At 41.3% G+C, this 23,778-nt stretch overlaps 1 protein-coding gene across 2 annotated transcripts in view; it reads right to left on the minus strand.

Annotated features, from left to right (window-relative positions):
- Positions 1–23,778, minus strand: part of Adamtsl3 (ADAMTS like 3) — a 321,149-nt gene that overhangs the window by 265,484 nt on the left and 31,887 nt on the right. For both annotated transcript variants that reach the window (XM_048790168.1, XM_048790167.1), the window contains exon 3: positions 1,085–1,204. In XM_048790168.1, coding sequence (XP_048646125.1) covers positions 1,085–1,204 — 120 coding nt within the window. The remainder of the gene's footprint in view (positions 1–1,084; positions 1,205–23,778) is intronic.

Below are 23,778 nucleotides of genomic sequence, written 5' to 3' on the forward strand. Positions count from 1 at the left end.
TCTTCAATCCTCCTCCCAGTCTAATCTCCAGCCCCCATACAGCGCTAGCCAGTCCCAGAGCCAGGTCCCTCTCCCTGCAGTCCCATCTTAACATCTACCCATGTTGGGCAGACTAAATTTCTTAGAGTTGCCCCTTGTGAATAAAGTCTTCTACCCGCTAACTAGGCCTTGCCCAAATCAAACAAGAATGTGCTAGCCTTTGAGAAAGTAGCTCAGGACAACATAGCTGGCCTCAATAGTTAGGCAGGCTCCCTACAAGCCAATGTGTGCGTGACAAGGTAATTGTGCCCATCTCCTCATTTCTTCTTGTGTCTGTACCTACCAAGATCTGCCAGATCCCCCAAAGTCCTCCATGGGCTTAAATCCTACCCAAGTCTGCTCCACGGCCCCCATGAATTCAGGCTCTCAACTAGAAACCTTTGCATTTGGCAAAGTTAACATTCTCTGTTTCAGTGAAGTATAAGTGTTTCAAAGACATTCATAATCTCAAATGCTATGAAGATAATCAGTGTGAATTTGGAATGGAAGGAAATCATTGTTCTTAGTGCCCAGCTTCTGTAGCTCAGGCTAGCATGGCTTTCTAATCTAGTTAGCCTTCATGAAGAGATTTAAACACAAAAATGCATACACACATACATGCATACACACACACACACATACACATTTGTTCCTTTCTGGAAAATGGGCTTGGAAAAAATATGTTGGTGCTAACAAAAGAAAAAAAGTACAAGCTAAGAGGAAAAAGAAGCAATGCTTAATCAGAAAATAAAACTTTCAAAAAATTTCATCATGGAATAATAAATTTGGTGATAATTGAAATGAATGAACCCATCATATATTTTTTATAGATGTAAGAAAAAGTGATTGTAAAGCAAATGACCCAACCAGAACCTGAACCGTACCTGGTATAGAACATTATATGCAAACATGGCCATCCAGAAGTCTTGGGATCCTTCAAGAGTGTCAGGGTCTATTGTATTGGTATTGCTCAGGGGAAAACAATTATTTTGCAGGCATTTTTCAGAGAGTATCTGCCAATGGCCAAATGGAACATCAAAGGCAGGTTCTTTGGCAATATTCTTACCTGGTCATCATAGCGGTACGTAAGGAACTGCTCCCCTGTTGTATCTTCCAGAAAACTTCCCTGAGGAGAGAGTGCAAACTCAGGAAGGAAGTAGGCTCCAGGAGACTTCTCTGCTGTGGTCTGAAAGGCAAAGTCACCTGGTTACACAAAAGGCTCCAGGGCAGACCTCCTAAGGGACAGATTCTAAAAAGGACATTCCAAGAGAATCCAGAATTCTGCATTCAGAAAAGGGAAGTGCCCTGTCTTGGCAAAGACCAAGGTGGGGCACATCAGGCACCTGTGCTGGGGACACTGTTAGACCAGGATATCACATTGGTCTTTCTCAAATGACAGGAGTGGAACTATTCCACTGCCCTCCTCCTGCTGCTCCCCACCTTTCGGCAATTCAGCCACAGAGAAGTTAACTGCTTAAGTTTTGTTGATGCAAACCTATTGCTTTTACAGTACATTTTCTTTCCTTTTTTCTTTTATTATTTGGGTGTGTATGTATATGTGTGAGTAAAACTGGGAAATGAATTTTTTCCCACACTAACAGAAAGGCATGTCCATTATAGCAACTTAAGAAAATACAGACTACCACAAAAGACAGCAAAATTCACCCATAATCCCTTCAAGTTATGAGAACTACTTTTAATTGTTTTGGTGGATTTACTTAGAGTTTTTTTTCTATTAATACTTTTTATCTTTTTATAAAAATCCGAGGTTAAATAAATGTGACTTTTGCAGAAAAACTCCATTTAGTTTATGGAAAGCTCATACCCTGGTATCTGAATCATTAGATCAAGTCCCATTGATTGCTGTTTAAAAGGACTCAAGGAGAAGGACACCCCTGTTGGGGAATATGCCTTGGACAGAATGATTAATAGACTTGTTACTATCAAGCCACCCACCTCCTTACTGATAGAGCCCATCCAAGATAATTTAAAGGATGCAGAGTGATTACCAGGATTTCTACCTTGATTGATTCAAGAAGGAAAGTCAAAAAGGAGATGGAATCCCCAATGCTTAGTCCTGTCCAACTGAAAAACATGGACCCATGACTATCCCCTCAACTGGGAACCTCACTCCCCCATGCTTGGGAAGGAATGAGAAAGAAACAGAGTAAGAGGTCAGAGGTATTCCTCCAAGGAAATGGATCTCTGCAAATATGATGAGTCAGGAACAAATGTACATTTCCGGAGCAGAAGTATTTCTATTGCCCCATGGATCTCATTCCAAAACCACAGCTGAAACTTTGGTTGAAGCAAAAAACATGCATTTGAGTACTGCACTTTAAAATGAGAACTAAACACACAGTAGTTTTGTCAAGGAACAGAGACCATCTAACTTCACTAGATTAGATAGCACTAAGAATTTTCAAGGTTTTCTTATTGAATTTAATTTGCATGAAAAATTTAGCACCACTATTCTTAATTTGTCTCTACTGGCTTCACGATTACCAGAATCATAATTTTAGATGCCTTAAAGATACTGCAGAAGTCATCCTAGGTCAAAATTCTTATTTTATAAATGAATTAACTCAGGTAGTCAGAGTTAAGAGACCTGCTTATCATAATGAAGCCAGGCATTAGACCCTTAGTTCCCATGTACAAAGTCACAGACAGATCCACTTATCAAAGATTGGGAGCAGTCGAGTGTCATTACCTTAAAACAGTTTTCTGAATGTAGAGGACCTTCCAAGACTATACTTATGTTAAGTTGACCATGCATTCAGTACATGGTTATTGAGCACCTGACATATGCCTGGAATACAATAAGGAACAAGGCTAAAGTCCCTGTTTTCATGAAAGCTACTTCTAGTGGAGTGGAGGAAATACATAATAAAATAACCTAAAGCATATAAGTAAGAAAATTAAAGTTTGAAATGCTGTAAAAGAAAGAATTGGGTGATAGGAGAATAGAATTGGGAGGGGATACTTGATTTTTAGATAAGATGATCAGCAAAAGGATCCTCAAGAAGGTATGATTTCAGCTAATTTCTAAAGCATTCAAAGGAGCCCGTTTTGCAAAAAGCCAAGAATGAGTATTTCTACCAAATGAAGAGCAAGTCCCAAGGCCCCAAAGTGGAAAGGAGGCCAACAAATTTAAAGAATAGAAAGGAGGTCAGTGTGGCTGGATTCAGTGTGGACAAGCAGCATGAAATGGAGATATGAAGGAGAGAAAGAGCCAGGACATTCAAAACCTTGAGACCATGGCTGGAATCACACAATTGTACTTAAACAACAGTGACTGCTTAGTGGGCTAGAGGAGGTAAAATGAAATCATTGATACAAACAGGTTAAAAGGGATGGTTCATTGGACTAGAATCATCATCCCAATGGAGATGGAGTAAGGTGGTTGGATTAGAACCATCCAACTTGCTGATGAGGGAGAAAAGGGGAGGAATCCAGGATAATTTCTGGGTTTGAGGCTTAAGCAACAAACTAGAAAGGAATGCAATGGATTAGTAGCCTGTGGCAGGCCTGGATGCGCTGGGAAGAATGGAGTCATGTGAAGTTGGAGTAGTCTGTGAGACAATCCTCATGGAGAGCTTGAGTTTCTGTTCCATATGCAACTCAGGAGTTCAGGAAGATGTGAGACTGGAGTAAGAGATTTGGAAGTCACAGCTGAAATTTTCATACACACACACACACACACACACACACACACACACACTTACAGCCATTATGCCTGAAAGGACCATACCTAGAGAGTTTGATAGACAAGGGAGCTTTTCCTGGTACTCTCAACAATTCTAACACTTGAAAATGTGAACAACAACAAAAAAAGAAACAAAGAGTCTGAAAATGATCACTAACTGCAATAGAATGAAGAAAAATCCTGGGTCATAGAAGGATTCAGCATCAAAGAAAATAATCAACTATCTTGAGCTCTAAGAGATGGAGGGAGACGAGGCTGGATGAGTGTCCACTGGGTCTGGCAACAAGGAGGTCACTATTGACATTGACAAGCATAGTGACAATGAAGTGGCACAGGGACAATTCCAATGAGTATGAGTGACAGGAGAAGAGGAAGTGGAGACCATGAAGGGAGATTGAGAATGAGGCCATAGCTAGGGGAACATGGAGTGGCAGGTAGACATTTTTAAAGACAGGAGAACTTCTATTACTGTGATACTCCAGTGGGTGAGGGTGAGGTAGGGAGAAGGAGGAGGAAGAGGAGGGGTCAGAATAAGATGATGGCCATAGTAAAGCTCTTTAGAAGGAAGAGGAATGGAATCCAGCTTGTTACCAAATGGTTTGGCTTTGTAAAGATGAGGGCCCTGGATCCATGTAAGTCCACATCAGGCCATGTTTCTTTGCTGACTCCTGACTTTGAGCTATCACCTCCCCCGGACACCTTGCCACTGGGTCCCAAGATCATCTATCTGTCCCTTCTGTGCTGTCTTCCCTCCCATTCAATTTTCTTTCCACTTAGCAAAGTGGGACTCTCCTAAGACTGTTACAGATAAAATCTTTTGGAGTCTCTTTTGGTAACAGCATAATACTTCTCTTTGTTCCTTGTGTTCCTACAGTACTAAAAACAACTACGAACATTCCCTAAGTTCCAACAAGCTTCCCCCACCTTCAACTTAAATTCAGATTGGTAATATAATATATTTGCCTATCCCAGGCTTCTTTCTCTCCTCCAAGGCTCATTTGGGCACTGCATTTTGTAGGAACTTCCTAAGTCTGAAGACAGAGTCTCCACTGGCTCTGCATTCCCCAGGTGGAGACTGGGGAACATCACAGTGAACATCACAGTGCCTGGTACATGGGAGGTGAGGCACGAAAGACTGGTGGCATCACCTGAGTCAAGTAGTAAAGGACCTGCTTCCCTGGCAACCCTGTGGGAGTTCAGGGTTACCAGTCCCTGGGCTAAACAAGATTTTCTTCACACCCCCATCATATTAATTATTACAGATAAACAATGAAGCTTTTACACTCATCTCTTTTTACAAAATCCTTACTCCAGAATAAATTTTCACTCAGGAATGTATTACAGCCCAGGTACAATCCAAGTATTTTCCAAAACTCCATAGCATTGAAAGCACAGTGAGGCCACCTCGCACCTCCATGGCTGTCTGCAGTGTTGTCGTATTGCACGATTATGAAAGCCCAGCATTTCTTGGCTCTCTGATCTAGCCTGACTTCCTCAGGAATCCTGCCAGACACTCTGCAGCTTCTATTTGCATACCTTTAGTGACCAGGAGCTCACTCTCTTCAAAGCTACAGGGGTCTGTCAGAATCTAGCCAGTTTAAAGACACCAAACTAGTCCAAAGTGGCCCATGGCTTTCCAGCTGAAGTGCCTTGGCCCCAGCACCTTCTCTGACATCCTTCTCCACAACTCCCCTCCTACATATGCACCATCAAGTAGAATTCTGGCATCTGAGCAGAGTGGGGTCTAGGATGGGCCAAATGTCTGAAGCACAGAATTGCAGAATCAGAAGGAACTTTAGAGACAGTCTAACCCCCACCTCTCTTGAGGATGGAGTTTCTCTGGCAACAACTCCAATTGTAGATGCAACATATTCAACAAAGATCCTTTGGAGAAAAAGTGGAAGGAAGGCCACTTGGGGTTTCTGAGTGTCTAGCGTGAGCTAGCACCTGTGGAAGCTCCTTCCGTCTTCACACTTCACTGTGAGGTGGGTGCTGTAGCCTTGCTGCACACAGTGGGTTAGGACATTTGACTAGCGACACACAAACTTTTGGCTGCCCAGGCAAACTTCATCCCTGTTTCCATTTCCTCTTCTCTTTCAATTGGGTAAGAGTCTTAGAAAAACTGAGCAGTATCCTTTAGGAGAAATGGCTGAGTCCATGCATGGTCTTAGAAAGTGAGCCCCATAAGGAATGCATTTGACATTTCCACCCAGATGGGTGGTAACTTCCTAAATGTCAGTGAGACTCAGGGGCATGTGGCTCCTTATGGGATGGGGTGACCAAAGAGGTCAGGACCCTTAAGTAGCAAGAGTTGGAGAGAAGACAGGGGGAGGGAGTCCAGATAGGAAGTGCACAATCTTCCCAGGGCACAGAGCCAGGGCCTGGGAGAGAAGCTGCCAAAATGCATCCTCTCCACCAGCTGCTGAGTCACCAGGGACAGGGGCAGGAGGAATCCAGACAGCACCTCCAGGGACTATGAATCTGAGACTTGGGGATACAGCTGTGTCTCCCCCACCCCCAAACTCCAGCTGAAGTCTTTGACTTTGGCAGAAGGAAGTAACATGGAATGGCTCTTCAAAACTAGGATTTCAGTATTCTAAGCACTGCTCCATCCCTATAAAGGATCAGGAAGAACTATCAAGACTGGGATTGACTGTACAACTGTGATATAATAAATATATAAAAATATATATAAATAAAATCATTTATTTATATATTTGGCATCTGAAGTAGGGGGGCAGCTTGGGGACTGAAGCCTTAGCCTATGAGTTTGATGCAACCTCCAGATAAATGGTTTCAGAACTGACTAAAGGACACAGCTTGTATCCACCAAAGAAATGGCTGGTGTGTAGGAAATTACCCTTAGACATTTGATGTAAGGAGTGTTGTATTGAGTGGAAAAGAAAGTAGGAACAAGCACTTTGAGTTTTTTGTTTGTTTATTTGTTTTTGTTGTTCTTTTTTTTCCTGTCTCTCACAATGAGGTAATGGGAAGAGAGAAAAGCAGGGGAGAAGTGGGTGGGTATTCCTATAACAGAAAATGGGACTCATGTGCCTCAAAAGTCAAGCAGAGGGCCAGGGTTGTAGCTCAGTGGTAGAGTACATGCCTAGCATTTGTGAGGCACCAAATAAAATAAATAAATAAATTTTTAAAAGGTACTGTGTCTATTTACAATTTTTTTTTAAAAAAAAGTCAAGCAGACACCAGTTAAAACACACACAATGTGATCCCCATCAAAATTCAACAAGCCAGTCTGAATACTTCTAAGTTCGGCCTGAACCCTAGAAGAGGGACGCTCATTCCTCTCCCGAGCATGAACACATCTGAGCAATACACCACCAAACTTCAGAGCTGTGGTCAGTGGAGGCTCCCAAGTCTTTTTTTTCCCACAAGCTGTTGCTAAGCCATGTTCCTGTACTCTGGACTGAGACCAGACTGCCCAGTTTCCTGTCGTTCACATCCACTTTCATTCTAATCCATTGGGACTATTTTGGATCCCAACTTCATCTACCAGTATGTGTATCACTCTCCCTGCTTTGAGCCAGCCCAAATTTGAGGCATGCTCTCCATCAGCATGCTTCCATCTCCATCCTAGTCACCACTACAAACACTGAGCTGGGGCAGGACTGAAGTCTGGCCATTTAGCTATCCTCAGGCTAATGGCAAATCCATGTTGGTCACTAGAGATTCAAAAAATATCTTGTCAGGTGCTTCAAGTCAGTCGTGATACAGACGACACAAGGGAATAAGAAGCTAGGTGGAAGAAGTGACATTCCAACACATCTGAATGAATGGGCCAAGCTCCAAGAGGGCAAAGCCTGAGCCACTATTGCTGGACTCTTCCCATGACACCAGGACTCAGCAGAGGACTTTTAAGGTCACTGTCAGGAATAAGAAAGCACATGGATCAATCTTTATTCATGGCAACCAAGATCTGCAAGGGAGAATTCAGCACATGGATGGGAGGGGTAGGACCACTCCTGCAGTTGGAAGATCCCTTTAAATGATAATGTCCCCTAAGTCTAGAAATGTGCTTCCTAGGGGCAGCGGACAGAATCCCAGGCTCATGTCCAGCAAACAGTTTGCAAAGAAGACATTCTCTGTGCAGCCTCTGGCAGTTGTTTCCCCGGCCCAGGATAGTTTATAGGGACTTTACAATTTGAACCTTTTAGGGCCTACTATGGTTTGGGTCTGGACTGTTCTCTGAAGCTCATGTGGTGAAGGCTTGGTCCTCAGTGCAGCAATGTTCAGAGATAGGGTTTTGGGGAAGTGACTGGGTCATGAGGGCTCTGACCTCATCTGTGGATTAATCCACTGAAGGATTCATAGCTGAGAGGATTATTGGGAGGTTGTTATGGTTTGGCTATGAGGTGTCACCAGAAGTTTTCATTAATGCAGAAATATTCAGAGGCAAAATTATTAGATTATGAAGCTGTAACTTGATCAAACTCTTCAAACTAGAATGAACAGACTCTGTGGTAACTATAGGCAGGTGGGACATGGCTAAAGGAGATAAATCTCTGGGGGCTTGCCCTAGAAGGGTGCATTTTCCCCCATGGTCCCTTCCCCCTCTCCCCCTCTGCTACCTGACCCCACCATACACTGGGCAGATTTCCTCCACTGGGCCTTTCCGCCATGATGCACTGCCTCACCATGAGCCCAGAGCAATGGAGTCAGCCAGCCATCTGTGAACGGAATCTCTGAAACAATAAACTCTGAATAAACTTTTCCTCCACTAGGTTGTTCTTGTCGGGTGTTTTGATCATCATGACAAAAAAAATCTGACTAAAACAGAGGTGGTGGAAACTATAAGAGGTGGAACTTATTTGGAGGGAATACATACTTGGAGCATGCTCTTGGAAACTATATCTTGTCCCCAGTCACATCTTCTCTGTTTCCAGGGTGCCATAAAGTGAACATCTTTCCTCCACCATGCCCTTCTGCCATGATGTTCTGCCTTGTCTCAGGCCCAAAGCAGTGGAGCCAGCCAGTCAGAGACTGAAACCTCTGACACTAGAAGCCAAAATAAATCTTTTCTCTTTTAAATTGTTTTCCTCAGGTATTTTGTCACAGTGACAAAAAAGCTGACTAACACAAGGTCAATGAGGAAAAATTAAGATAACCAATACAACTTAAATTCAGTGTACCAAGCACATTTTTGTTCCAAAACCTATGATGTACATTTTGTTTGAATCTGAAATGAAGGTTAAAAAAAGAAACCTCCAGGATCATTTTGGTTTTTCAAGTAGAATGTCACCATTCCAAGATTTTTCAGTCTTTGGTGCCCCAAAAACTTCCTGATACAATATAATACATTTACTTTGGCGGGGTAAAAAGAGAAGCTGAAAGAAAAGTAGTTTCAAACATTTTTTTTCTGAGTTTCTAAAGTTGATTCTAGGGATTTAAGATTCTTTTTCTCTATTTGGTGTCGGTTCTCCTGATATCATTCAGTTGAAGGATCTAACATCTTAAAAAACATCTGAGAACAACCTCAGCCAAAATACCACCAAGTTTCACACTTTAGCTTCACTCTAGGTCATGTTTTCAAAAGAAGTGTGAGCAGCAGACTCTTCTCCATCCCTCCTACAGTGCAGAGGCAGGCGGGCCCATGGGTGCCCTTATTCAGGAAGAACTATTTACATGGCTGGAAAAGCTCTTTCCTGGAATTTAAATATATCACATTAATAGAAGCTAGAGAGAAAAAAGTACAAAAGGGACCTCATGAAAATACAAGGGAGACCAGTAGAGTTGAAGAAGGGAAGGGGGGGGGGGAAGGGGAGGTACAAGGAAATTAAATTGATTAAATCATGTCATATGTATGTAGAGATATATCACAATAAATCCAACTATTATGTGTAATCACAATACTCCATTAAAAAAATAAATACATCACATTAAGACTCTCTTTAGCAAATTGGAATTTGAATCTCATGAATGTCATTCACAGCACCATTTCTTCTTCTGCCACTAAATGTGCATTCCTTCTCTCTCAAGTTCCTCTCTCTCTTCCCCATAGCATTCCAGACACACACACACACACACACACACACACACACTCTGAGGTACACATTCTTAATCAGCCCTGGCAAGCAGAGCCCAGGGTAATCAGTAAAAAAATCTTATTGGAACAGGTTTCACCTTTCAGTTCCCTGGAAGGAGAAAAACCTGAAAATGGACCCATCAACTTTCTTTGGTGCTCAGCATTGGGCTTTGTACCCGGAAGACCTCCAGTAATTGAGTTCTTTCCTAGAAGCAGACCTGAGTTGCCTTCTGCCCAGCCCGGGAACCCTGCATGACTACTCCCTCCACCACAGAGCGCACACAGGCTGTGTGCTGGCACTTCACAAGGGGTTATTTTAAAACTCAGCTATTACTCTGAAGGGGGAACGGAAAGAAAGCCTTCCCCTGCCAACATACACAATATAGATCCTCTTTCCCTGGAGCCTGCACCCCCCAAAAAAAATTTTATTTGAGTCCATTTTTCAAGACCTTGAAGTAAGCTGACCCATTGGAAACAGCAATTAGCAAAACGTCACATGGAAACAAGTCTACCTTAAAATACCTTAGGAAAAAACTCAACTTCATGCTCCATGAACAGGGCTCTGTGGCCAAATAAAGAACCCAGGTGCTCATCTCAGATCTTGATAAGTTGTAGACTCCCTGTTCCTCTCCTTCTCCCATCCTTTCTCCTCCTGGTCCAGCCACCTGGGCAAGGATCTAACATCTTAAAAAAGATGTTAGATCCTTGGCAAGGGGTGGTGCTGTCCCTGACCAAGGTGATCAGTAGAGGAGGCAGTGGGAACGAGGGTAAATAACTGGGGATGGGAGCAAGTGCGGTGTGTGGGAACTACTCCAAGAGAGAGCTGCGCAGACATGAGATGACTGCTCGTGGACCCCTGTCATTCTCTCCCAGGAATCCGTTCCACTCCCTGCCAGGAACTCCATGTAAAGAGAGAACCATCTCTCAGGGCTCAGTCTCGGCACTGGAATCTGCACTTTGATCCTAAAGTGAAATATGTATTTTCCCACAGCCTCTTCACCACTAACACTCATCATTATCTCCCTGGCAGAGAAAAAGGCATCTTTGCCTTTTAAATAAAGTACAAATATGTATTTTATTTTACCAAAGTGATGGGGGTGGGTAATCCAAAAAGTATGGAGTGTCCAAGTGCCTGTTCAGTCACTCAGTCTGCATGGATTAGGTGCCTACAGGGCACCCAGCAGTGTTTGACACTGAGATTTTAGCAGTTGATAAAATAGAAAAAAAATACATCACTTTTTCCAAGAAGCTGAGATTCTAATGAGGGGAAACAGAAAATGAACTGAATACAGAAGTAAATTGTATACTAAGTTATATGGGGAAAGGAGACTGGAGGTATCGGGGAGCAGGATATAAATTACAATTTTAAGTAAAGTGATCCAGGTAGACCAAGGAAAGTCAGGATTCCTGAGGGAATCACTCATTTGTCTGATCTTCTAAGCTGACAATATGTGTCTTGTCCTTTTTTCTTAGAGGTTCCAACATACCCACATTCTCTAGGAACCTGGCTAGGACCTGAAGAGCTCTCTGGAGTCTCTCTGCCTCTATCTACCCTTTCCTCCTTGGCCCAAGTGCCTCTCAGCCTCGACTGCCCTACATCCAGATCTGCTCCTGCCACTCTAGCATCCCTCCTGAACAAGGGTGTCTCTGCTCTTCTGCCATGTCTGGCCGGCTGCTCTGCCTGATCAGCCACAGCTGACACTGCCCTGTCCTTATAACACAGGTGCTCCATGTGTATATTGAGAACACCCATTCCTTGATGACTGATTAGTTATGCCTGCATGATATTCTTTGTTGCCAACCTGCATGACAATTACTGAGTATCATGCAAATTTTATACATGATTTTTTGTTAATTCAGTACCAAAAAAAAAAAAAAGAACAGAAAACAAAAAAACAAAAGAAGCATTACCAGCTCTTCCCGCTCTTCCCCATCTTCCCCATTTGGCAAGGAGACACCACCCAACCTGACAAAGTCCAGAAATGCATCGGGGACATATTCATGTTTATTCAAGGTCTTTCTCACCCCTACAGCTTTATTTCTTTCAGGAAACAGCTCGTCTGTGTGGCTGAAATCATGCAGGCTTTCAAAATGCAGCCTTCCAAGAGAAGAAAAAGACAGAAATGTGCTGTTTGCACATACTCCGAAAAACATTTATATTCATCATAAATCGGTTTGTTTTTCTAAGCTTTGCAGGGCAGGAAGTGTTCAGTGTGAACAACGTCAGAGGAATTGCCAAACTTGCTGTATGGATGCTCATGCCTTTCAGAATTCTTAAACAAGCAGGATGATAGGATGATAGTGATTTAGACTTGGGATGTCTTTGCTTCATGAGACTAAAATAGCATCACTCTAATTTCCATAACTACAGAAAAACCTTGAAACTTAGCATAAAATTTGAAGGACTTCTTAAAAACAAAAGGTGATGCTTTCATAAAATTAAGATAACAAATATCAGCCTTTGCAGTATAAAGGTAACAAATCCATGTTGGAGCCATAAACCAGAATAAGAAATGGTTACAAAATACTACTTTTGTTGAAAAGAAAAACAATGCAAACTACAGTTTTTGATCCAATATGTTGGATGTGACACAGGTTTATAAATTTAAGATAATATTTTAAAGTATAATTTTAATTTCCTAATGATATATGGAGTTATAAATAATTTTATTTAGAGTGTTTAAAGCATCACCATGCAATTCCATATTTGTTTGACATGAAAATGTCACTTAGCTTTAAGTCCTGATAAACATCAGATTCATTTTACCAGTGGTACCGGATACATGGAAAATCACATTCACAAACTAGACAAACTTAGACACCAAACACCTGTTATAATTGGCAATGGATACTTAAGCTTAAGAAGAGGGCCATATTTGAAGTTGGGAGTCTGGGGGTCCGAGAAAGTGACTGTGTGACTCTCCACAGATCCCCTCAAGTCCTTAGGTCTTATTCCCCATGTCACCCAACAGGGAAGATCAAGCCAGACGAGCACCACAATGCCCTAGATAGTAGGAAAGTCAGGCAAGAAGATGACTAGGCAGTAACTCTGTTTCTTTACTGTATTTTTAAAATTACCACAGTACTTTTGGTGTGAATATAGAAAACATTCCCCAAGCAGAAAAAATATCCAGCCGCCAAACAGTAAAATTCTGGGATCCTTTGTCATGAGAGTCATTGTATATTTTTTTTTTCGGGGGGGGGGGGTGCAGGGTGCAGGGAGGATACCAGGGATTGAACTCAGGGGCACTCAATTACTGAGCCACATTCCCAGCCCTACTTTTTATTTTATTTAGAGACAGGTTCTCACTGAGTTGCTTAATGCCTCACTGTTGAACCTGTGATCCTCCTGTCTCAGCCTCCTAAGCCACTGGGATTACAAGCTGTACCTACCACCGCACCCAGACTGATTGTATGTTTTGTTTTTTTGTTTTTTGGATTTTGTTTTTGTAATTGTAGATGGACAGCATGCCTTTATTTTATTTGTTTATTTTTATGAGGTACTGAGGAGCAAACCCAGTGTCTCACACATGCAAGGCAAGTGCTCTACCACTGAGCTATAGCCCCAGCCCCTTGATTATATGGTTTTAACCAACATAAGATCCAGAAGAAAAGAACTGCATTAAGACCCCTCCCACTGACTCCAAAGGCCCTGAGATATAGCCCGACTAGGCGCAAAGATAAAAGTATAGAAAAACTCCAGGATAAAGAAGTAATGCTGAAGACCTTAGCTGCTGCTTCTCGCTGCCTCTGGGAAGGGAGGGTATTCAAGAGAGAAGGCAGCTAGACAAGGCATATTTGTGCTTTAAGGACTTCAAGTTCCTCATTTGTCAAATGAAGTTAAAAACCAAATCCTTCCCAGAGTTGCTGTGACTATTTAATAAAATATCACATGTGATGGTGCTCTTGAACTGTATGAAGCTGTACAAATATATAATACTAAGATGATTGTACTCACAAAGTTCCAAAAAATAAGTTTTTAATTTAAACATTAATGCAAACATGTACTGAGTATATTCCCCTTGCAGATACTGCACTGGCCGTCAGACTGAACAAGAGGCTCCCATGCTTTAGGCTGCTCACCATCTGGGTTTGAGTGTGAACCGAGAGAAGGAAATAGGCAATGATGAAGCCATGTGATCAGGGCTATCTGAGAGACGAAAAATTGGGTGCTACAGAACCCACAGGAGCGTCACCAAGGCTGGAGTCACTACACTGAGATGTAAAGAAGAAGGAACTAGCCAGGGAAATGTAGTGAAGGAGGGAGGAACAAAGCTCTCTGGAAATAACATGGGCATGATGAACAACATGGGCAAAAACAAGGAGGTTGGAACAGAAAGAGCAAGTCGGAGGAACAGAGTGTAGCTCTGCACAGAGTGAGAGAGAGTGGCGAGGAAAGAGTTGGAGAGGCAGACCCAGGCTGGATCTTGAAGCAGTGCTGAAATGCAGACCGCAAAGTCCATGTTCATCCTTCGGAAGCATTGGAGGGATTATAAGAAGAGGTGAGTTATTATGGGGAAGACCTGGGAGGATGAGAGAGACAGAGGCAGGGACACCAGTTAGGCTATATGATGGTGGCAATGAGAATAGAGAGAGAGAAATGAACAATAAGATAACATCTTAGAACTCAAGCTATAAAAAAGTTGTCACACTCTATTTGAAATACTGGAAGAAATGTTTACATTTAAGGGAAGAATATAAAGAATAAAACTGACTCCACGGAAGGAAGGAAGGAAGGGAGGGAGGGAGGGAGGGAAAATCCCATGGCCCTTTAACCATTAGAGAAATGGAATCAGTATTTAACATTCTATCTGTGAAGAAAACCGTACAACCACAAGTTTTTATAAGTGAGCTTTGCAAAACATTCAAAATACAAACAATTTAAACTTTTAAAATTATTTTGAGAAATAGTGAAAAGAAAGGAACACTTAATAAATCATTTTGTGAGATTGTAATCTTGATAACAAAACCAGACAAGAATAATACAAGAAAGAAAATCACATATGAACTCTCCTAAAATGAATACAAAATTCCAAAGCAAAAGGCAAATACAATAAATCTAAGAGTGTACAAAAAGAAAATAACACTAGAATGAATCGATATATTGTATTGTATTTATAACCTGGAACACAATAGAACGGTAAAAATGAATGAATTCAGCTTCTCCTGTCAACATAGATGAAATTTAAAACCATAACACTGAGCAGAATAGATACAGTTTGATTTCATTTGAATAGAATCCAAAAAAGGATAATACTGAATATTATATTATTCAGGGATACACACTTATGTGCTAAAGTATAATGATACGTGAAGGAAGCATAACAAAACTCTCCTTTAGTTGTATGTATACATAACATACACATATAATAAGTTTTAACTCAGACTCGCATGTGTTTGCATGTTTATATCTAACTCTAGACAAACCTTTAATATCAATAAGAAAGTGGTGAATTATTCAATAAATCTTCAACATAATAAGTAAATAGGGAGGAAAATGGGCAAACAGACACCCCCCTCCATTATTGCACCAAAATTAGTTCCATATGGATTAAAAATGTAATATGTATGTGCATAATATGTGTGTGCATATGTGTGTATAATTCCACCATTTTATAGGGTCAAGAAATGTGAAATAAAAGTCTGTCATCAATCTGCTTTCCTACTGTAAGTTACTTTTTCTCCCATCTGGAGTTTTGGAACATATTTACAATGTCCAATTTAAAGTGTTTGTCTACTGGGTCCAACATCACACATCCTAAAAAGTTTCTTTTAACCACTTTCTTTTTTGTGTGCGGGGGCCAAACTTTGTTTTTTCTTTGTGTATCTCCTAAAGTTTTGTTGAAAACTGGACAATTTAAATAATAGCACATGAGCACCTCTAGAAATCTTTTCATCTTCGTCCCTAGAAGTTGAGAATTTTACTGGAATACGGTTAGGGCTCAGATGTAGCTTTTTCTCATCTACCCTAATTGGAACCCATGAACCTTGTCTTTTTCTTCATTCAAGGCAACTTCCTACTAGTTGAGTCATTGTTGCCTGCTCTCCACCTATCCCTCCTTCTCCTGCTGTTTCTAGTGTTTGAATATGAGATCGAAGTCTGTTCTTAAAGTCTCTTAGCTTTTCCCACATGCTTTACACTTTGTGGTTTTCCTCTGTGTTAGATGATATTTTCCCCACTTGGATTTCCTTCAACTCATCCACTGACTTTTTATTTTGGAAAAAAAAATTAAGTTTAAAAAAGCTGCTGGGGCTACACACAGATCTCCTTAAGCACTGTTCGTCTGTGGCTACTCCGGTTTTCCTCTGTTTCCTCCATCATCACTGCTTCAGTAAGAGATGTCTGACTGGGATGCACTGATTGTTATTCCTCTTTAGGGCTGCTGGGCCCTCTAGGTGTGCTCCTTTTAGACTCTTGCTCACATGATATAAAAACAAATAACCAAAGGAAATTTTGAAACACTATTCAGTTACATACATTTAAAGATTAACTTTCCTTGGTACATTTAAGTTGTAAGTACTTAGTAATGTTAAGGGGGAGAGAATGAGCTTTAGGCTAAGGAAACACTAAACCCTCTACATTGGTTGTCTCCTTGCAAGGAGAAAGAGGAAATTAGCTAGCTGTGTTCTAAATGACAGAGGGAAGAAGATGGGGCAGAGAATGTGGATCCTACCTCTTCCTAAGAAGTTTTATAATAGCCACCAGGCACATGAGGCGATTGAGCATCCGAAACAGGACCAGTCTGAATTGAGATGCACTTAAAGTGTGATATAAACACTTGACTTCAAAGACTTGGTATGAAAATAAGCAATGTAAAATACTTCACTTGGAACTCTTATATTGATTACATACTGAAATAATATTTGGATATACTGGGGTAAAATGAAATGTATGACTAAAATTAATTTTCACCTGTTTCTTTTAACTTATTTTAACGTAGTTACTAGAAAATTTACTGCCATGTATGTAACTTGCATTACATTTCTATTGACTTGCACTGCTGCTTGGGATCCAAGGGTGGTTTTTACTCCCTGAATGTTCTGAGAAGACACCACTGACCTAAGTCAGGTGGATGTCTGCAATACTTTTTTCCCACCTAGATGCAGTCTTGGGTTCAAGACTAAGTAGACAATGCTACAGGGGCTTCAGAAGGGAATAATCAAGACCTTATGGCACTGTAGACTCCATGCCCCACAAGAGGTGCCACCCCACATCAATTATTGCCTCTGATGAGAAAGACTGTCAAACTCAAGCCAATGTGAAAGACCTTGCGCAAGACACACCATACCAAAATAACACATTCCGATCCCACAACAGAGCTGAAAATTTAAATCATTTGATTCCTGAACAGGAAGCCAGAAAACACAAACATTCCAACTAAGATGTTGTGTGCCACCTAAGACATGAAACTTCTTCGATTTCTTCCATTTGTAGCAGTTTGGATACAAGTATGATTCAAACAGCATGACCATATCCACTTTTTATACTTAAATGACGTTTGACAGTTACTACAGATCTATTTGTACCCTCCCACAGCAAGTTGGTACCCATGGTAAAGAACGAACCTTGTGATTGGTTGTTCAGGAGTAATTGTAATGTGAATGAATCACAAACCTCCTAGTGAAGAAACCAGCCCATATCCTTATTTAAAAAAAGCTCTGTTGTGGTGCAAAGTGTCTTTAAGTATTCAGAAGGAAAAATGGTGTAGCTGCTCAAAGGCTTGCCTGTGTCTACTCAGAGGTCTGTGACAGGTTGTAAAAGAGAGGCGTCTGCTACTTGGCTTAGGGCAGAAACCCAGAAGGGAGTAGAGGCCAGACCAGGAGGGAGTAGGAGGGAGAAGGAGAGAGCTGCCAGGAAGAGGCTGGAAAGAGCCCATCACGGGGTTTCTACATGTACACGGGGAAGTCACAGAGAGAGGAGTTTCATACTCCTGGGCCTCACTCTTGCTTTGCCATCCTCTGAGAAATCAAAGAAAAGTTAGAAACAGCTACATAACTGAGAGCCTACAATGTACCAGGCACATATGGGACACTTGGCAGAGTTTATCTAAATTAATCCCACATCAGCCCTGCAAGGTAGTTAATATCATCCCTCTTTTATTAAAGAAAGGAGAAAAAAATTCTGAGGTTGTAGAGGTCAAGAGGGCTGTCTAATATTTAATAAGTGGCAGAGCTTGTTGGAAAACTCATCCATTTCCTCTTCACAGAGCCATGCAGGTTAAAGATTCAATTTTCTTGGAGTGAAAATAAATGATGCTAAACATTTTAAATAAAATATAAGAGGAAATCTGTGTGGTATCAAGATAAAAAAGGGATTTATTTTAAAAGACACATTCAAAGGCAAACTATAAAAGACAGAAAGAGTAATCACCCATCCCTCCATTCATTCAACAAATATTCCTGAACATCTGTCATGTACCACCACTTACGGGGCACTTAGGATGTATTGCTGAAAAAAAAGAGGAAGATTAAAAATCCCTGCTCTCTAGAGTTTATATTCAAGAGAGAAACTACATCAATTTCAAATGAGCAACTTTGTTCATCATAGAAGAAAAAAATATAAGCTGCCCACTGAGAAGAGATATATAACCAGCAAAGGGTTAGTACACAGAAAATATAAATACTGTCTATAGATAAATAAGAAGATACAGACAACACAAAACTACAACACAAAAACCTCATGGGAAAAGTGTATGAACAAGGAATACATAGAAGTAGAAATTCAAACACCAGTGCACATGAAAAGATGGGTATTTCAGCCAGGTGCAGTGGCACATGCCTGTAATCCCAGTGGCTCAAGAGGCTGAGACAGAAAGATCACGACTTCAAAGCCAGCCTCAGCAAAAGCAAGACACTAAGCAACTCAGTGAGACCCTGTCTCCAAATAAAATACAAAATAGGGCTGGGGATGTGGCTCAGTGGCTGAGTGCCCGTGAGTTCAATCCCCGGTACCCCCCCCAAAAAAAAGAAAAAGAAAAAAGAAAAGATGGGTATTTCAGTAGTAATAGGGAAAACACAAATTATAACATCAAAAAGACTACAGTTCATAACTATAAAAATGACAAAAATGAGCCAGGCATGGTTGTGCACACCTGTAATCCCAGTGACTTGGGAGGCTAAGGCAGGAGGATCACACAGCCTCAGTAACTAAGCAAGGCCCTAAGCAACTTAGTAAGACCCACTCTCAAAATAAAAAATAAAAAGGACTAGGGATACAGTTCAATGGTAAAGCATCCCTGGGTTCAATCCGCAGTTCCAAAAAAAGACAAAAATGAAAAAGCCTGACAATATCAAGTGTTGGAGACAATGTGAAACAATGAGGAATCTTCATTTCTAGTTAGACTCTATCAATTGGTGTCATTACTTTGTATGATCATTTTTGCAACAGCTAGTAGAGTTGAAGATGGACAAATTGTTTTGCCCAGCAATTCCACTTCTTGGTAGAGTAAAAAATGCTGTACAGAATGGTTCATAAAAAGAAACTTGGAGGGGCTGGGTTTGTGGCTCAGCAATAGAGTGCTTGCCTAACATGTGGTAAGGCACTGAGTTAGATCCTCAGCATCAAATAAAGATAAATGAATAAGTAAAATAAAGGTATTGTGTCCATCTAGAAGTGAAAAAAATTAAAAAAAAAGAAAATTGGAAACAACTGAATGTTGAAATAAAGTCACATTTAATTAATAGGTATGAATCTCAATAACAATGTTGAGATAAAACAGCAAGTGGCAGAATACTCACAAAGTTCAAAAAATATAAAAAAACACCATGTGTTTTATTTAGGAATATATAGTAGAAGGATAAGAAAAAGGAGGGAATTATAAACTCAAAATTCACAATAATCATGCTCTGGGGACAAGAGGGAGACAAAAAGGAAAATGTACTGAGGGCTTTGTGTTGATAGTGTTTTATTTCTTAAGCTGGAAGGTAGTATGTAAGTGTGTACTATATTGTTATTTAATATATTTTAATTACATTCTTTATATCATAAAAATTACAAAATTAACATATAAAAACTTTAGCAAAGTCAGCAGAAATCTTAAAAAATAGAAGAGTTTTGAAAGATATAAGTAAAAATGATAAAAAAATGAATTAATGCTATCCTCGATAACCTGTAAATAGGTGATCTTTGCTTTCTATGTCAAATCTACTGTGAAGCCCTAAGGGTAAATATAACATGAATAACAGTTATAAACATGAAGTTTATAACTGGGAACATACATACACACTAAAGTACCAGTATCTGAGGAACCAGACCACTGAAGAATGAGAAGTCAAGAGAAATTAAACAGTGCTGGCTGTAAAAGTCTTCACCAGATCTTTTGCTGGGAGCCATTAGCCAAGTAGGTATGACAATTTCCTTGCCAGCGAACCCCATGTTTCTTAGTGGAAGGACTCGTGGAAATAGGACATTTTGCAGTGACATTGCATGTAGGTGACCTTGCTCAAGGACCAAGGCAGATCCAAATTTAGGGCGTTCCCGGTTTAGGACTATCCGGGTTTAGGGTGGTTCCAGGTTTAAGATTATTCCTGCTGGGAATAGGGCGTATGCTGCTGCCTGAGTTCCCCTTGAGTTCTCACGGGATTCAGACAGTATTTTTTGGGAGATAGAAGCCCAGTGGGAGTGGATTTGGGCAGAGAACGTGGATTTCCCCAGAACGTGTGTAGAGTGCTGGTGACAGTTCGAGAATAAAGAGTTGCTGTTTGAATCTACAAGCTGTGTGGTGGCTCATGATTTTGTGCCCAGCCAGACTGCGGCAATCTTTAAGATGTCTCAGGGCAAAATACTTACCTCCACTATCTGAGAAAAACACAGCTGCCCCTATATGAAAGACTCAGGTTTGGGCAGTGTGAGACAGGTGTGGGAAGCACCATGGAGAGGAGAGTGAACAGGGCACTGCTAAACTTAGGGGCAGAGAGCACAGGGCATAGTGCTGGGCAGGCCAGAGCAGGGCTCCTTCAGAGACCAGAAAGCCTGTGTCTTAAAAAGTTCACATCCTGGGGGCTGGGATTGTGGCTCAGTGGTAGATCGCTTGTCTAGCACGTGTGAGGCCCTGGGTTCAATCTTCAGCACCACATAAAAATAAAATAAACAAAATAAAGATATTGTGTCCAGTTACAACTAAAAAATAAATATAAAAAAGTTCATATCCTGCTGTCTACTCATCTCCCCAACTCAATTTGAACTTCATATCCTCAAATGAGCCCTCACTATGTCCCCAGATCTAAGCTGGACTGTGTGAAAGACCCAAAGGAAAAGCAGACACAGACTTCAAGAAAAGGACATAACTTTCCTATGTTCATATATGAATGCACAACCAGTTAAACCCAACATCATGTACAACCACAAGAATAGGATCCCAATTAAGGTAAGTTACACTCCTTGTATGTATAATATGTTAAAATACACTCTATTGTATGTGAATCTAAAAAAAAAATACATTTTTTTTACAAAAAATAAAAATCAAAAGGCAAGTCCAATGAGGGTCAAGAGGAATTTCTATGTATAGAAATAACTCAATTACAAGGTAGAATACAATAAGGGAAAATTCAAGGTAGTGAGAGGACCCGAGAAGACTCTGTAGATGTCTTGAATCTTGAAGGATGTCCAGGAACAGAGGAGTGAGTGGAAGCAGATTGAGAAGAGGGAGGCTAAGTAGACGAAAATGCAGGGCATCAAAAGCTCAGAGTGACCAGAACATGGGTACGGAGTCCACCACAATATTTAAAGAAGACAATGAGCCACACACAGGGCAGAGTAAGAACCCAACGATATCTCTCTGATGACCACAAACAGAAGGCTGAGCAAGTGTCTATTTTCTTTCATTCTCCCCACTAACACCAGTTTCTTCTTGGCTCAAAGGAATGACCAGTTTTATTGAGCCAATACCTTAAATTGAAGTTGTGGCAAAAGTCCAAATATTTCCAAGTGAATTTCCTTGTACTCATAAACCTCTGAAAAATATCGGGCAAGTTTTGAAGACCTGCCTGGGATTTTTTTTTCCTCTACCACTGGGCAATTTGGTCCACCTGACAACAGGCTGGGGAGTGACCAAGGATAAAAGTGAAGGAGAAACAAATCATAATAGAGGCACATTGCTTTACAAGCTATAAACAACACATTTTTGTAACTGAAGAAATAAACATAGTTCACTTCTAAGAAAGCAAACATTTGCAGGAAAGTCATTACATGACATCTGCCGTCTGATACAAAATTCAAGGAAAACAGCACAATTCAGGCCAAGCCAAGAGAAAGACCAATTAGAATTATTTAGACTACAACACTATCATGCTTCCTTGGTCAATAAATAAACACTGAATCTCTCTACCCTTTAACACTGGGGTTCTCTAACATGACACAAAATTCTTCCTTCTTCCAATATATCAGTGATCTGCAATTGAACAAGATCAAAACCAACTTGAAAATTATAAGTATCTGTAGGATTAAAAAATAATAACATATCATGCAAGAGATAATTTTTTAAAGTTTTATTCTAAAAATAAACTAAATTTTAGATATCATTTGCTTTTAACTCAAGAAAAAGAAAACACAAACTTTGAAAAATAAGATCTGAAGATGAGTTGATAAGACACCAGTACTAAGTGAAAAAGGATATGATGTAAGAAAATAAGTAAGGAAATAATGTCTTAAAGCATTAAGAGTACAGAGAAGAAATTACATTACAGAAAACTTGAGTCAGCAAAGTAACAGGCAGTGTGAGAGTTCAGGAATAAAAAGGAAGATGCAAAATTTATAACTGAAGATAGGTAAGGATAATAGACAGTACATATCTGCAAGAAGATAGCTTTTGCTCTTAAAGAAGAACACAGAAAAACAGGAGCAGGAAAAGTATTTAAACATGTACTCATCAGTGGTTGAGTGCTTGTCTACTGTGCACAAGGACCTGGGCTCACTCCTCACCAGTGAAATTTATAAAGATATACTAAAAGAAAAATTCCCGGAGATAAAAGATGGCGGCGAGGGGAGTGCATTGCCCCCATGTGCCACGTCACTGTGTGGGAGTATGACGAGTCAGGACGGCTAAAGGCTATCTTGTTAGGAATTTCCAGCAATAGTGGTGTGCTCCAGAACCTGGAGGAAGGATTTCCATCGCACGAGGATTGGCTACAGGGACTTAAACGCGAGAGATTTGTCGCACGGAGGGTAACACTGCTTATTCAGCAAATCGCCCCGCGGCTAGAGTCTGCAGCGCGCACTGTGAAACGAGGAGATAGCGACGCAGGGATACAGCGCTGCAGTTTCTGCCAGCCGTGCAAGCACCGTACTCAGTGCTGAATTCTGGGTTCGAGACGGGGGAAGGAAGCGGTCCAATTCGGTTCTCCACAACAGTCAGACCACAGAGGAGGCCAGCGGTCACCATCTTGGAGAGCTGACGTCACCATCCCTGTTTTCGACTGACCGCAGCTCATTCAGCCATAGAACAGGTAATTTCAGGCTGCCATTCGCCTGCAGCTTGCAGACAGATTACTCAGGCTCAGTGCTAAATAACCCGCGGAAACTGCTTCTTGGAGCCTGCACTTATCAGAGCATACACCGAGCACGGAGCGGCCGAGTTCCGGCTCCCGGAACTGCTCTGGCCCAGGGCTAAGGAGCCCGCGGAAACTGCTTCTCGGTCCGGGTCCTGCTGAGTACTGTGGAGGTAAATACCAACCGAGCCTTCGTGGGCAGTGGCAACAGGACTGAGACGGGGCCTGTGAGGGCCGGTCAGGACTCACCCGTTGCTTTGGTTACATGGCTAAGGGAACGAAATGCTGCCATTCGCATAGGATACCAACATGGCAGAGATCTGATGTCATCAGAAAGCTGCGGAGGAGAGAACTTCATCAATACCAGCGGCGACAGAAACAGTTGGTCTCCTGGTAGGGAGGGTGAGTCACAGACACCCGAGTCTCTCTCGCTTTGTCATTGAGCCAGAGGGGAGGAGCCGGGCCACCGCCCGCGCCCAGAGCAGGCCCAGCGGCTTGCCGGCGTGGTGTCGCGTGACCCCAATCGGAG

This window comes from Marmota marmota, unplaced genomic scaffold (assembly GCF_001458135.2).
Source record: "Marmota marmota marmota unplaced genomic scaffold, marMar, whole genome shotgun sequence".
Lineage (NCBI taxonomy): Eukaryota > Metazoa > Chordata > Mammalia > Rodentia > Sciuridae > Marmota > Marmota marmota.